The sequence below is a fragment of the Rhinolophus sinicus genome, linkage group LG01 (assembly GCF_036562045.2).
Source record: "Rhinolophus sinicus isolate RSC01 linkage group LG01, ASM3656204v1, whole genome shotgun sequence".
Lineage (NCBI taxonomy): Eukaryota > Metazoa > Chordata > Mammalia > Chiroptera > Rhinolophidae > Rhinolophus > Rhinolophus sinicus.
Window position 1 is genome coordinate 34,594,605 of NC_133751.1, and position 15,895 is coordinate 34,610,499.

General features: G+C 32.5%; 1 protein-coding gene across 1 annotated transcript in view; it reads right to left on the reverse strand.

Annotated features, from left to right (window-relative positions):
• Positions 1–15,895, reverse strand: part of ZBBX (zinc finger B-box domain containing) — a 117,587-nt gene that overhangs the window by 44,370 nt on the left and 57,322 nt on the right. The window contains exons 10-11 of the mRNA XM_074330499.1: positions 9,409–9,567; positions 4,972–5,146 (exon numbers count right to left, since the gene is read on the reverse strand). Coding sequence (XP_074186600.1) covers positions 4,972–5,146; positions 9,409–9,567 — 334 coding nt within the window. The remainder of the gene's footprint in view (positions 1–4,971; positions 5,147–9,408; positions 9,568–15,895) is intronic.

The following is a 15,895-nucleotide window of genomic DNA, read 5'->3' on the forward strand; positions in this document are numbered from 1 at the left end:
AGGCTGCACACTATTAGTTCCAACATTCCTATCTTTCAGAGCCTTCAAACTTCTTCCCTAACAAAATGTCAGGGAACTTGCAGTATCTCTGTTATTAACAGCAAAATCAAATCCAGGCTTCAATTAACCAAACTGGCAGATTGTTAATACCGTTCCTAAAGTGTTTGAGCCAACACATGAAACCCTGTGTGTTGTATAAGTACATCTATATTGATAAATTCAACCTGATCTAATCTTATATTTTATCTTTCTTAATCTAACACTCTTAAAAATCAATTCCCCCATGTGTTTCACAGACATGTGATACAAATTGACAGGATACTGCTATTTCTTCAGTGCATGGTAATTTTCACTTGGTGTAGGTATCGCACCTCTCCATCCAGCTTAAACTGATCATGTGATCAATTCTTTGACCTCCATTTAACTATAAGTTCCAGAATAGATTGTGACTGCTTTTGCACATCACTTTCCCACACAGCACTTAATAGGTACTCATTATTTGTTAAAAGAATGACTATCTAGTTTTATATCCCTAATATTTAAAACATTAGTTGGTAACTCAATATTGTCAAAAAATAAGTACTAAATATATTTACAAAAAAATTAAAATAGCCAATATTATTTCACAAGTGAATGGTGAAAAGCCAGCTAAAAATGATAAACATTTATTGTCCACCAAATAAATCAGCTAAAGTTAAAAAATTAGAAAGTGTAGGGGAATCGTCACCTTACATACTTCTAGTGAGCATTTAACTGACAGCCATTTTTTAAAGAAGGTAATTTGAAAATATTCATCAAAATTTCATAAAATAAATCAACACTGAAACAACATTTATACATTTAGAAATTTATTTTGAGGTAATTATACAAATACAACAAATAGCTATAGTCACCAAAACTTATTTTATAATATTAAGATTTAGAAACAAAATATCCATCAGTAAATGTCTGATTAAGTAAAGCATGGCATAAAGAATACTATCAGCTTCTTGCTCTTTTGGCTAAGATCAAGTGTAAAGAATAACACTATGCAACAGTTACAAATGATGATGTATGTCTATATTTATATGGAAAGTTGTACATGACATAATCTAAGTGAAAAAGTTAACAAATAGCATACATAGCATTATCTCATCTAGTCTTGAAAGAGAGAGTGTGTGTGTGTGTGTGTATGTGTGTATGTAATTATGTTTATTGAAAAATATGTACCAACATCTTAACATTGGTTATCTCCAGATTGTAGGACAGGGTTATTTGGTTATTTATATTTTCTTCTTGGTAACTTTTTTGTTGTAACCAAATCATTTAAAATAATCATGACATTATTCCCAAAAATTTTAAGTGGTTTTGGACTTTTTCTTTGACCTAGGCTGATTTAATTGATCAAATCAGTCTTTTCATCGTTTAACATATCAAGTCTTTCAAATTGAACAATCGAAAGGTGTTTCTATGGGAACTTTGCCTGTTTTGGAGTAAAAAAGTGAAAATACATCAAAATATAATAGTTAAAATAAAAAAGCACATAAAAATCATTGTCAATGAGAGTAATATTGAAGTACATACAAAAAAGAGAATATACAAATAAAGTCTTGGAAATATTAATGAAGTCAATGTATCACAAAGAAGTGTAGGAAAAAAATTGAAAGAAAAAAATCATTTAGCAAAAAATCTAGTGCTAATTGGGAAGACAGTATCCAATACCTTGACGATAGAAATTGCACTGTGTTATAAGGAGGATTAATCAGGAGAGATCCTTCACTGGAAAAAAAATGAAATAAAAATAGAAAAATTGGATGTTGTCAACTCAGAAACAGAATTGAAATTTATTATTTAACACTTTATTTTCAATGAAAAACAACTTGAAGTCTACAAGATTCTGAGTAATAAAATTCATAAATAAAATGCTTTTAAAAGGATGGTTTTCCTTCTGAATAGACTGATTACTACCACTGAAATTGAATCAGTAATCAACAAGCTCCCAACAAACAAAAGCCCTGGACCAGATGGCTTTACAGATGAATTTTACCAAACATTCAAAAAGAATTATCACTTATTCTTCTCAAACTATTCCAAAAAATCCAGAAGAAGCAAAGGCTCCCAAACTCTTTTATACGATGCCACTATCACACTGATCCCTAAATCAGACAAAGACACTACAAAACAAGAAAACTATAGGCCGATATCCCTAATGAACATAGATGCAAAAATCCTCAACAAAATATTAGCAAACAGAATTCAGTAATACATTAAGAAGCGTATACACTACGATCAGGTGGCATTCATTCCTGGTATGCAAGGTTGGTTCAATATCCGCAAATCAATTAATGTGATACACCACATTAACAAAATGAAAAATAAAAATCATATGATCATATCAATAGATACAGAAAAAGCATTCAACAAAATCCAGCACCCATTTATAATAAAAACTCTTAGTACAGCAGGAATAGAGTTATCATATCTCAACATAAGGGCCATGTATGGTAAACCTATAGCTAACATCATACTCAATGGGGAAAAGCTAAAAACATTCCCCTTAAGATCTGGAACAAGACAAGGTTGCCCACTTTTATTCAACATTGTTCTGGAAGTTCTAGCCGCCATAGCAATCAGACGAGAAAAAAAAAATACTATGTTTCCCTGAAAATAAGACCTAGCCAGACAATCAGCTCTAATGCATCTTTTGGAGCAAAAAATTAATAAGACCCAGTCTTATTTTACTATAAGACACAGTATAATATAATGTAATATAATATAATATAACATAACATAACATAACATAACATAACATAACATAACATAACATAACATAATATAATATAATATAATATAATATAATACATTATTATATAATAATATAATACAATATAATATAATACCGGGTCTTGTATTAATTTTTGCTCCAAAAGACGCATTAGAGCTGATTGTCCGGCTAGGTCTTATTTTTGGGGAAACAGAGTTAAAGGCATCCAAATTGGTAAGGAGAAAATAAAATTGTCATTGTATGCAGATGACATGATACTATATATAGAGAACCCCAAATACTCCACCAGAAAACTATTTGAACTGATAAATGAATTTATAAAGTAGCAGGATACAAAATTAATATTCAGAAATCAGTTGCATTTGTATACACCAATAATAAACTATCAAAAGGAGAAATTAAGTAAACAGTCCCATTTACAATTGCTTTAAAAACTCATTCAACTCAAGGCTCAAGGGCACCAACACCAACACCAAAAAAAAAAAAAAAAAAAATCAAGCCAACTGAAAAATGGGCAGAGGACATGAAGAGACATTTTTCTAACGAGGACATACAGATGGCAAAGATACATGAAAAAACTCTCAACCTCACTAATCATTACAGAAATGCAAATAAAAATCACAGTGAGTTACTATCTCACTCTGGTCAGAATGGCTATCAGCAATAAATCAACAAACAACAAGCGATGGCGAGGATGTGGAGAAAATGGATCCCTCGTGCACTTCTGGTGGGATTGCAGACTGGTGCTGCCACTATGGAAATCAGTATGGAGGTATCTCAAAAAAACTGGAAATGGAACTACCTTATGACCCAGCAATTCCACTCTTACATATATATCCAGAGAAATCCGAAACACTAATTTGAAATAAAGTATGCACCTCTATGTTTATTGCAGTGCTATTCACAATAGGCAAGACATGAAACAACCAAAATGCCCATTGGTAGATGACTGGATTAAGAAACTGTGGTACATTTATACAATGGAGTATTAGTCAGCCATAAAACAGAATGAAATCTTACCATTTGCGATGATATGGATGGACCTAGAGAACATTATACTAAGTGAAATAAGTCAGACAGAGAAAGACAAATACCATATGATCTCATTTATATGTGGAATCTAAAGAATAGAATAAATGAACAAATTAATCAGAAACAGTCTCAGAGATATAGAGAAAAAACTGAGGGTTGCTAGGTGGGAGGGGAGTGGGATGAGGGAGAAGGTGAGGGGATTAGAAAGCACAATCGGTAACCACAATATTGCCACAGGGAAACAAAAGACAGTTTGGGGAATACAACCAATAACGTAAAGATTTTGTAGGGTATCAGATGGACACTTGTCTTATTGGAAGACTACTTCATGGATGGTGTAGGTATCTGACCACTGCAATGTACACCTGAAGCTGAATAATAATGAATATCAACTATAATTATAATTATATATATACATAATTGTAATTACATATATATGGTCACAGGATGTGGAGTACAGCATAAGGAATAGAGTCAGTGGAATTGTAATAGCTATATACTATGTCAGAGGGGTAGTAGATTGGGGGAGGGAGGTTATCACTTTGTGAGAGGTATAAATGTCTAACTATTACTTTATTTTGTACACCTGAAACTAAAAAAAGAAGTATGATTTTCCTCAAGAGATACTGGGAAACTCAAAGCAAAGATACCACACACATCAGTCATCTAGTTCTTCAATGTCTAGGAAATGGGTGTGCAAATCATCAAGGAAAAATAAAAACAAGAAGTATTTATTCAAAAAGAAAGAAAAACAAAAGACAAATCAATTCTCCCCCTGAAGTACATGGCAGTTCTTGAAATATAGTTTTCAACACACATATAAAAAAAGTATTTACTTCTCTGTCTCATAGATCCCCTTGTTTTATGTGTTATAATTACAGTTCAATAAAGAAATAGTTGTCCTGACAAAAACTTTCTGCTAGGAGAAGGGGAGCTGAAAGAAACCAATTCTGAATTCACTTGATAGCCTGAATTTACATACGAAACAGGGGTTCTATAAATATTAAACCACTAACAAGTGGTCACACAATGAATATTCCTTTAAGCAGTTATATCAAACTGTTATCCTAACATTAGTAGTTTTTGAACATTGCATTTATAGTCACAGAGAACAGAGATAAATAAAATAAATTCAGCTTTCTTTTACAACATCAATTTTAGAAAAATAGCTGTACCTGGTTTTGCTGCATGTAATTTCTGTTTTTCATTGTCATCATGATGTCCAGTTCTCCATTGATTTAAAACTTCCTGAAAGGACTGGGCAGAAGCTTCTTCATTAAATGACCCTTCACACAAGAGCCTATCTCTTGGGTTTGTACATTCTGCTTTCTTTGTTGTTGAAACTTCTGCCTAAACCAATGAAAAATGTAACTAAGTATGCTTTACTATATTTTCTGGATCTTAAAATATAGGTAGTATTAATTATTAGGCATTCTGAACACATATTATTTTTTTAACTTAGAATAAAATTTTTTTAAGTTGTACTATTTATGTGCTCCATTGACTTTTTAAAAACTCCATCAGCAATTATAAACAGTCTCTTCAGAAATTATTAAAAATAGAGCCTGAAGAACTAAGGATTTTTCACTATGTTATTCACCAGTGTTCTCCCTGGAAAGCAACACTAGCCTTGTTTGTAGAAGTCCTACTTCAATTTCCTGATCTTGCAACCTCCCCACCACAGAAAGAGCAGTTTTTCACATGTAAATCTCATCACATCACGCCTCTGCTCAAAATCCTCCAATGACTCTCTCTAAAGCCCCAGATCCTACTAGGACTTACAAGGGCTCACATAACCTTGTATACCTGACCTTTTTCTCCATTTCCTTCAATTCTCCCCTTCACTCACCCTGCTCCAGCCAAACTTACATGCTTAAAATTCTGGGAACCCACCCAGCACATTCCTGCTTGAGGGTCTTGTATACCTGGAACGATCCTTCTCCACATCGTCACACAGCCATTCCATTCATTTCATCCAGTTTCTGCTCTAATGTCACCTACTCTGAAAGTAGGTGATGACCCTACTTATGAGCCTAAAATACAGCCCCTTTCCCGCTCACTTTCTAATCTCTTATCTGCTTTATTTTTTCTCAAATAACTTACTTCTGTTTGAATTTACTCTACATGTTTATTTGTTTACTGCTTGTCTCTCCCAATTAGAATGTAATGAGACCAAGGAATTTTTTGTTGTTGTTTTTTCCCTTAGTTCCAAGACAATGCCTGACACAAAGTAGGTGCTCATGAAAAGTAGGTTGAATGAATAAACAAATAAATGCATACGAAACATTACATGCTTCTTAGCATAACGAAGGGGGAAAGACGAATTCAGTAAAAACATAAATCCACTGTGAACACACAGAAGAAAATAAAGGTAGGATTTGGCAGTTATCCAGTGAATCAGAGAAAACATTTAGATTGGAAAGCTAAAACAAATTCTACACCATGGTGAACTATATCAAATGTGGATAACCTATACTGATCAAACTGCTAAATCCCCATTCTGTATCTTCTAGATACAAGAGTAGAATCCTTTAAGTTCAGCCCTTAATTGCAAAATAACAGGCAGCTTGTTAAAGTACAATTGAGAGAAGATTGTTAAATATGCGTACAAAAAATGTTAAATATAAACAAACAGCATCTGGGAACCTGCTAGACAATATGAAAGCTGTTGGTCACAGAAACACAGGTTAGGAAGTTCACAATAGAAACACGTCGAAGGAGCAGATATTTAAGTCAGATAAACAAGAATTCTAGGGGCAAAACGTGGCAGGGGCAGGATTCCAGAGCATGGAAATGATATATATGCTAAGACCTGGAGTCAAAGAGCACAATGGCATGAAACCGTAAGTAGTTTATGTGGCTACAACAAAAAATGGGATATGAAAAAATATAATGGGTGGAAAGACAAGCAGGGGCAGATCACAAAGGGTCCTGCCTGCCCTACAGACAAAGTTAGACTTAAACTTATTGGAAACATAAAGGCACTGAAGAGTCCCACACAATGGTGTGGGAGAGAGAAAATTGGGAAATAGTTTGGATGCAAGGAAACTAATTAAAATGTTGCAGCCATTTGGCAACATCTATCAACATTATAAATGCATAACCCTCTTCAGCTAGGAATTTTAGGATTGTATCATATGGAGATTTTATATACACACACACACACATACACACATATATAATGGGGGTGCCAAAAAATGTATACACACAACTTATATTCATTTTTTTTTTGTTATCAGTATATGTTGAGTATTACAATTTTAATGCAGTTTTTTCTTTCTTAAAATGTGTATACATTTTTTTGGCATCCTCTGTATGTGTGTGTATATGTGTGTGTATATATATATATATATATATATATATATACATACATATACATATACACACACATATACATATACATGTATACATATATATTCTATATACAAAACAACACTTTTCAATGAAAAAGTTACAGAATGTATATATTCATATCAAAATATATTAATTGTAAAAAGCATGTTTGCAGAACAGTATGCAAAGTATATTATTATTTGTTTTAATAAATACCTACATACAAAACTGAAATATGTATTGATTCCTGTAAGTTGAGAGAATGATATGGAATTTCCATTTTATAAATCTTTTACATTTTAAAAAAAAGCTTATTTCAGTACTTGGAATAGCAATAAGAATAGAAGTGACCAAATGTTCAAGAGAGTTTTTCAGTTTTTGTTTTTGTTTTTTAAATAATTGTACTTCCTGATCTCTTTACTTCCTGGGTGATACCATGGGGGAGTAGCTGGGATAATTTTACTTTACTTTTTTTATTTTATTTTATTGGGGAATATTGGGGAACAGTGTGTTTCTCCAGGGCCCATCAGCTCCAAGTTGTCCTTCAATCTAGTTGTGGAGGACGCAGCTCAGCTCCAAGTCTAGTTGCTGTTTTCAATCTTAGTTGTAGGAGACACAGCTCACTGGCCCATGTGGGAATTGAACCAGCAATTCTGTTTTTCAGAGCTTGTGCTCTAACCAACTGAGCCATCCGGCCGCCCCTCGAGAGTTTTTTGATGGTAAACTGCATGGGACATGGACACTGATCAGAAGTGCAGAAGAGGGAGTGTTTCTTTAATGTTTCTCCAGTTGTTCCTAATATATACTTCTGGATGAAACCACTGAATTAATGGTTCTTAAGTTAAGACAAGAGGTGGAGGGGCTATAGAGCAGTTAGCTACATGGACAAGAGGCAGCATTTATTGTAGGGATTAGAGGCGCAGGCAAAGAAGTAAGCTCTATAGCTTTTTGTTAGGGTAACTTACTTAACCACCGCTGCCCTTCTCATCTGTTAAATGGGGTAACAACAATGCAAAACTTATGTGGTTATTGTGATTATTGGATAAGGTAAAGCAGGTAAAGGAATAAGCACAATACCTAGCATCAGATGTTTAATAAATGTCAGTTGTTGATTTATCACTATTATTACTGATAGGATAAATTAGATAAAATGGCAGGAGCATAGGAGAACCCTTAAAACCATAGCCTCTGAGAAGTGGTTAAAAGCAAGTAATTTGGAATTAGATCTGGGCTCAAATATAATTTCTACTATCAATGATATGTTGGGCTATTTATAAAAACTGTTGTTCTTTTGCCACTATTTTCTCATCTGAAAAGAAAAAGAATAACTAAGAAAGGACAAAAAGGAATAATACATATAAAATATTTAATACAGTGTCTGACACATAGTCAGTCTTCAATACATTATTATTATAATAATGAGGCTGTAACACATTCAGTGATTCCTCACAAACACCCTTGGCAGGTCTATTAGAACACAAAATCCACTCAAATATGCTGATTTCTTGAATAATTCAAGGATAGTTCTGCTGTAAAGAGATCCTACTAGCATAGAACATGTTTTCTTTTACGTTCTGTGAGCATGGGTTTGGAACGCAACAAACTGAAGTTGAAGCCTTTCTCTGTCAACACACTGTGTGATTTGGGCCAAGTTATGCACTATTTCTGAACTGCAGTGAAAGGGTGAATGGTATCTAAAAGAATGACGATCATCACATAGGTCAAAATTGAGAAAGTTTGTTTCTTGCTAAAAAATCAATACAACAAGTCTACTATAAAAATATAGACAATGAGCTGATAAATACTTATCTAGCACGTCTTGGGATCAGTAATCAATCTCAATAATTACCACCATTTGGTATAAATCCAAATTTAAATAACTGTGAGATTTATTGTCACCCAGAACACTTGGCAGTGTTTTGTATTTTAGCCTCTCTGAAGTCCTGATTAATATAAAATCATTATATTGCATGGTGTTATCTACTTCTATGTTCTTCCAAAATACTCATTAATTTCCTGACATGGTAGAAATGCCCAGAAAGCCACATAGTCTAAGGATCATTCATCAAAAAATCAGTGTTCAGTGGAATCAGAGCAATATCCTTAAAGAGATTTTTTACAGTCAAGATGTTTTTGATTAGTCAAAAATATATATATATATTAAATAACAATGTGATAAAAATAACCTGCAAAACTCTACAGCTCTAGTTAAGTATACGAATGACAGTCTCCATGATCATGTATGACAGAAAATGTCTACTACATTTTCCTCAGCTTACCTCAGAGCTGCTTCCCTGCAGAAGAAGAGATTTGGGTTTATGTTGACTTTTACTAATCTCTTTTGTAGAGCGAATCTCCCCTCTGGGGTCATCTGGATTAACTTCCTTTATAAACCGATGGGCAACATCCAATACATTGGAGAATATTTGAGATTTTGCCTATTAAACAAAGGAACAAAATATGATGAAAAAGCTTAATATGTCAGCCTAAGTAACTTACATACATCAAATCATATTTTCATTATTCTATGACAACTAAATTCAATGTATCGTTTTAATATTTAAAAACACATATTGACATTTATATCAACCAATATAATAGTGACCGCTGCTATCTATTGAGGGGCTAGTCTGGGCTCCTACTGTCCTAAGTATCTTAAAAACATGTGATATAACCCTAAAATCAACTCTAAAGCATACCTATTTTTATCTCTGTATTAGGGATAAAGAAACAAAAGCTCTGAGTGTTTAAATGTCTAGCCCTTGGTCCCATGGTGAATGGGTGGCAGAGCTGGGAAGTGACCCCAGGTGTATATAATTATAATGACTCATAGCCTTTCCACTACAACAATCCCAAATAAGTAGATGTTATTCAGTGCACATCACAGCTAACGAACTAAATATAGCTAATCAACAGAAGCATGAATACGCAGTAATAAGTGTCCCTTGGTGGTAAAACCTCTTTAAAAACTATTAACTATTCAAAAGTGCACATCAAGAAGTGTGTCTACCTGTAGTTCCCCAGTGCACTCCGAGTTTCTCTTCATATTGTGCCTTTGCTCATGAATTTCCATTACTAGGAAGCCCCTCTCTCCACTATTTTCTTCTTTGCCTGGCAGACACCTACTTTTCCTTCTGGATTTGTCCCAACGTATCCCCACAGGTCTAGAAACCTTTTCCTGCTTTACTCCCCCTATTCACTGTACCTTCTTCCTATGCTGAGTAGATCTTACCAATCCTTACAATATTGATTTTACATCATCTGTTGATGTCCATAGATCCCATCATACCATATGAGCTCACAGAAAGAAAAATCATGTCTTCATAAATCTTTGTATGGCTACCACCATGCCTGGCAAATAACATATGGTAAAAACAAGGTGTTGGGGAGGGAGCAGAATAACTGAAGAATTAAAATAAATGATTGAGAAAAATAATTCAAAAAACCTTTCCAAGTGCCTTCAGAGTGGCTGAAAAGGAACAGGCAAATCTTGGGAAGGCCCTATTCTTTGAGGAATCTCCTACCAGCACTATGCTGACCTGCCCAAGGACCCTGCAGAGTTCTGAATGCCTTCTGAGCTTGAACCAAACAAACTCCAAGATAAAGATGCAGGCCCTTCAGAAGCTCTCTGAGAACCTGGCATTAGGAACACGAGCAATAGGTCTTACTTCTTAGCAAATGTCCTTCGTTTACTGCAGCAAGCATTACCCTAATGTACAACCTCATATTTGGAAAATACCCCTACCTGGGTATTCCTTGAGCTAGCAAAAAAAAAAAAAAAAAATTGCTTTAGAAAAGTGTTTCCCATTAATAACGTACATAAATACATTATTGTCTTTCCAAAGTTTTCCTCTCTGTTTGGAAAGGTGAGCTTTCCTATTATAATTCTGTTTATAATTTTAGGTCCAGATCAAATGTTATGCAGTGCCAATGAATATCCAATGGCATTATAAAAAGTAGCACAAAAGGGAAAATTGTTTAATCTCTCTGAAACAAAGTTTTCTTCCTCAACTAACCACAGCAAAATTAACATGTCTTCTGTGTGTCCTTATAAATCCTTGCTTACATCGATACTAGAGCTTTGCTCCTCATTACGTGAGCCATAAATCAGCAGCATTACAGTCACCTGTAAATTTGCTAAAAATACAAAATGTCAGGTCCCACTCAGGCTCACTGAATTACAATCTGCAATTTAACAAGTAACTTGAATGTACTTAAGTTTTGAACATCATTGTTTCAAATCACTTATCAGTTCTATTATAATTGGTTGAATACATCTGTCTTCCCTTTAGTGATTATGAATTCCTTGAAAAAAGGAAGCATGTCTTACTCTGCCTTATATACAATTTTACATCACCCGCTTTCAAGTCTTCTCCCTGCAGCCCTGTCCTTCACACTTGCAACTAGAACATTGTTTGATGCTGGTTAAGTACTAGAGAAATGTTTGTTATTCAAATTTAACTGACTTACTTAGATAAAAATTACTAAAAATTTCATTTGAATATTCCTTCCTTATACCAAAACTCTCTAAGTCAATGTCAACACATGTAAAATCAATGGCACTAAGAATAATAGCACAAAAGAGCAAATCATGGGCCTCTCTAAGACTAAGTGTTTGTACCTGTAAAATGAAAACAGTATCTTGCAGACTTGTGAAAAATATACATTCTGGATGAAAAACACCTAGCAGAGTTATAACATAAATAGTGCATTCAAATGACTGCAACTATTTTATATAAATCACAATATATTCCTTCTCTGTAGGATAAACAGTTCTAATATCAAGAAAATAGAATGCCTACCAAATTAGACAGTGCTTAAGAAATGGAACTAGATTAAGAAACAGAAATCATAGAACCAAAAGAAAAGTCTTGAGAAAGATGAAAATAGGTTAACAATGGGTGTAAATGAAAGGACAACTCAGTGAACTGAAAAATAGATCTAGATAAATTATCCAATTTGAAAAGCAAAAAGGAAAAGACTGAAGAAAATAACACAGCTTTAGAGATCTGCGGGACCAACATAGTATATTTAGTGGGAATATTAGAGGGAGAAAAATGAGCACAAAAATATAACAAGAAATGATGGTACAAAAATTCTCAAATTTGATGAAAATTATTACTTTAAAAATCCAGAAAGCTCACCAACACTCAAGAAAGATAAACAGAAAGAGATTCACAAAAAGACATAATCAAACTACTGAAAGCCAAAGATGACCAAGAAAATTTGAAAGGAACAAGAGAAAAATGACTCATCACACATAAGCGTGCAAAAATATGAATAATAGCTGATTTCACATCTGAAAGAAATGAAGACTAGAAGGCAACTGAGTGATACAAAGTGCTGAAAGGAAAAAAACTGCCAAACTAATTCTATACTCAGTAAACTGTCCTTCAAAAATAAAGGCAAAAATAAAGACATTCCCAAATAGACAAAGTAAGAGATAATTCATTAGTAACAGAGATCCCTTACAAGAAATAATAAAGAAAGGTATTTGGACTGAAAGGTATTAAATCCACCAGAAGAAAGGCAGAACTCCAGGAATATAAATATATGAATAAATATAAAAGATGTTTAAATATTTATTTTCTCTTTTCTTCTCTTAATCTCTTTTAAAAAAGCATAAAATTATATGTAGCAGTAACATTAACACTGCTATGGGTTTATAACATTGACAGCATATGCATGACGATAACATAAAGAAGTGGAGAAAAATAGAGCTAAAATAAAGCCATCACAATATTTTACTATAATAAGTCAGTATCAATGTGAAGTAAATTATTTTAAGACATATATTGTAATACCTAAAACAACCGCTGAATAAATACATGCATACACATGCATGTACACACACACTCCCACACACACACACACATCAAAAAAGTAATTTCAATGTCACTATAAAAAATCTTTGTTTAACACAAAAGAAAGCAGTAAAGGAGGAATAGAGGAATAAAATTACATAAGCATATGAAAAACAAATAGCAACATGGAAGCTGTAAATCCAACTATATCAATAATTACATTAAATGTGAATGGACTAATCACTCCAGTTAAGAGGCAGAAATTGTTAGACTTGATTTAAAAAAAAAGCAATACCAACTTTACGCCAATTATGAGAATAACTTTAGATACAAAGACAAATAGGTTAAAAATAAAAGTATGAAATATATATATATAAATAAATATATACATAAATATATATATACATATATATATATATATATATATATATATATATAAATGCATAACCATAAAAGAGCTGGAGGGGTTATTTAATAAGACAAACAATATAACAAGATGCAGAATGATATTTTATAATAATAACAGTTAATAATACAAGAAGACATAATAATTATACATACAACTAACAACAAAGCCCCAAAGTACATGAAGCAACAATAGATATAACTAAAAAGAGAACAAACCCATTTTAAATTACTATTAGAAATTTTAATACTTCCCTCTCAGAAAATTAATGAAATATCTACACAGATAATCAGTAAGGATACAGAAAACTTGAACACCATCAAGTAACTTGACCTAAGTGACATTTAAAGAACCCTCAACCTCACAACAACAGAATATGAATCATTTTCAAGCTCACATGGGACATTCTTCAAAATAGAACATGTGATCCACATAAAATAAGTGTTAGTAAATTCATGAGAATTGAAATCATGGAAAGCATGTTCTCTGATTTCAACAACAACAAAATCAGCAATGAATAATTTTGGGAAATGAAATATTTAGAAATTTAACAACCCACTTCTAAACTTTGGATGAAAAAAATAAATAAAGCACAAGAGAAATTAGAAAATACCTTAAATTGATTGAAAATTAAAACACAACATATCAAAATGTACGGGATAGAGTTCATACAGTGATTTGAGTAAAATTTATAGCTTTAAGTGCTTGTTTTGCAGAAAAAAAGGTCTAAATCAATAATCTAAGCTTCACTTCAAGAAGTAGAAAAAGAAAAGAACAAAAGTCCAAAAGTACACAGAAATCATAAAATAAGGATCACAGTGGCATCAAAGAAACAGAAAAAAAAAAAATCAATGAAACCAAAACTGGGTTTGTTAAGATTTGAAAATTTATAAACCTGTAGCTACACTGATCATGAAAAAAAAGAGTGAATACAAATTAACAAAATCAGTAATGAAAGAAGCATCACTATAGATCTACAGAAATTAAAATGATTATAATGGAATCTGAAAAATGTATGCCAACAAATTGGACAACTTAGATTTAATAGACAAAATCAGTGAAAGACACAAATTTCCAAAATTAACTGAGGAAAAAAATAGAAAATTAAAATAGAACAATAAGGTAAATAAATTGAATAAGTAATTTAAAAATCTTCCCATAAAAAAAATCCCACTCAGACTGCTTCACTACAAAATTCTAGCCAATATTTAAGGAAGAAAATTATACTTCTAAATTATACTTCTAAACTTTAGAAAAAATACTTCTAAACTCATTTAATGAGGCCAATATAATGCTGATATAGCAAAGTAGATAACCATTTTACAAAAAAGTGAAAACCACAGTCCAACATCCCACATAAACATAGATTCAAAGTTTCTTCACAAAATGTTAGCAAGTCCAATCCACCAACATGCAAAATATGTATCATGACCAAGTAAAATTATATCCCAGTAATACAATGTCAACTGAATATCTGAAAATCAAGTATTATAATAAGTCCTATTAATAAAGGACAAACAACATGATCATTTCAGTAAGAGCAGGAAAACACACACACACACACACACACACACACACACACACACACGGGGAATATAAAGGGACTTCCTCAAACTGAGGAAGACATCTTATATAAGAGCATCTATAAAAACCCTACAACTAATATCATAATTAATGGTGAAAGACTAAATGGTTTGCCCTTAATCAGGAACAAGGCCAGGATGTGAACACTTACTTACCAACTGTATTTAACATTTTACTTACATCTCTAGCTAACACAATAAGACAAGGAAAATAAATAAAATACATTTAATTTGGAAAGAAAAAAGTAAAACTAGTTTTATTTCTAGAGGATATGATCCTAAATGTAGAAAATCCTAAGGAATCAAAAAAATAAATAAATAAAACATAACTATAATAAGTGAGCTTACCAAGGTCATAGGACTCAAAATCAATATTCAAAAATAAATTGTGTTTCTATATAGTAACAATGATCAATCCAAAAATAAAGAAAAGAATTATATCCACAGTAACATCAAAAATAATAAAATACTTAGGAGGAAGGAGAGGTGGTAGAAGAGGAAAAAGGGGGTCAAATATATGGTGATGGAAGGAGAACTGACTCTGGATTGTGAGCACACAATATGATATATAGATGATGTATTATCACATTATATACTTGAAACATATGTAATTTTACTAACAATGTTACCCCAATAAATTTAATAAAAATTTAACAAATACATAGACATAGCCTTAAATTAGCAACATTTTTTAAAAGTTACAGAAACCCAGTGAAAACAAATCATAATACACTATATTTAAAAGTAAGAAATAGAGGCTCCTTCTAATTCATGAATAGTACTTCCCAGAGGTACCTGCTATGAGTAGTTTGGTATATATCTCTGCAGTCTTTTGTCTCTGCTTAGAAGGACACATTTAGATTTGAGACAGAAAATACATCTTCTGTCACTTAATAACATAAAAACTATCATTTTAAGTAATAAGGAACCAATGATCAAGAATGTGAAGGTTATTGTTATAAAATATTTAAAA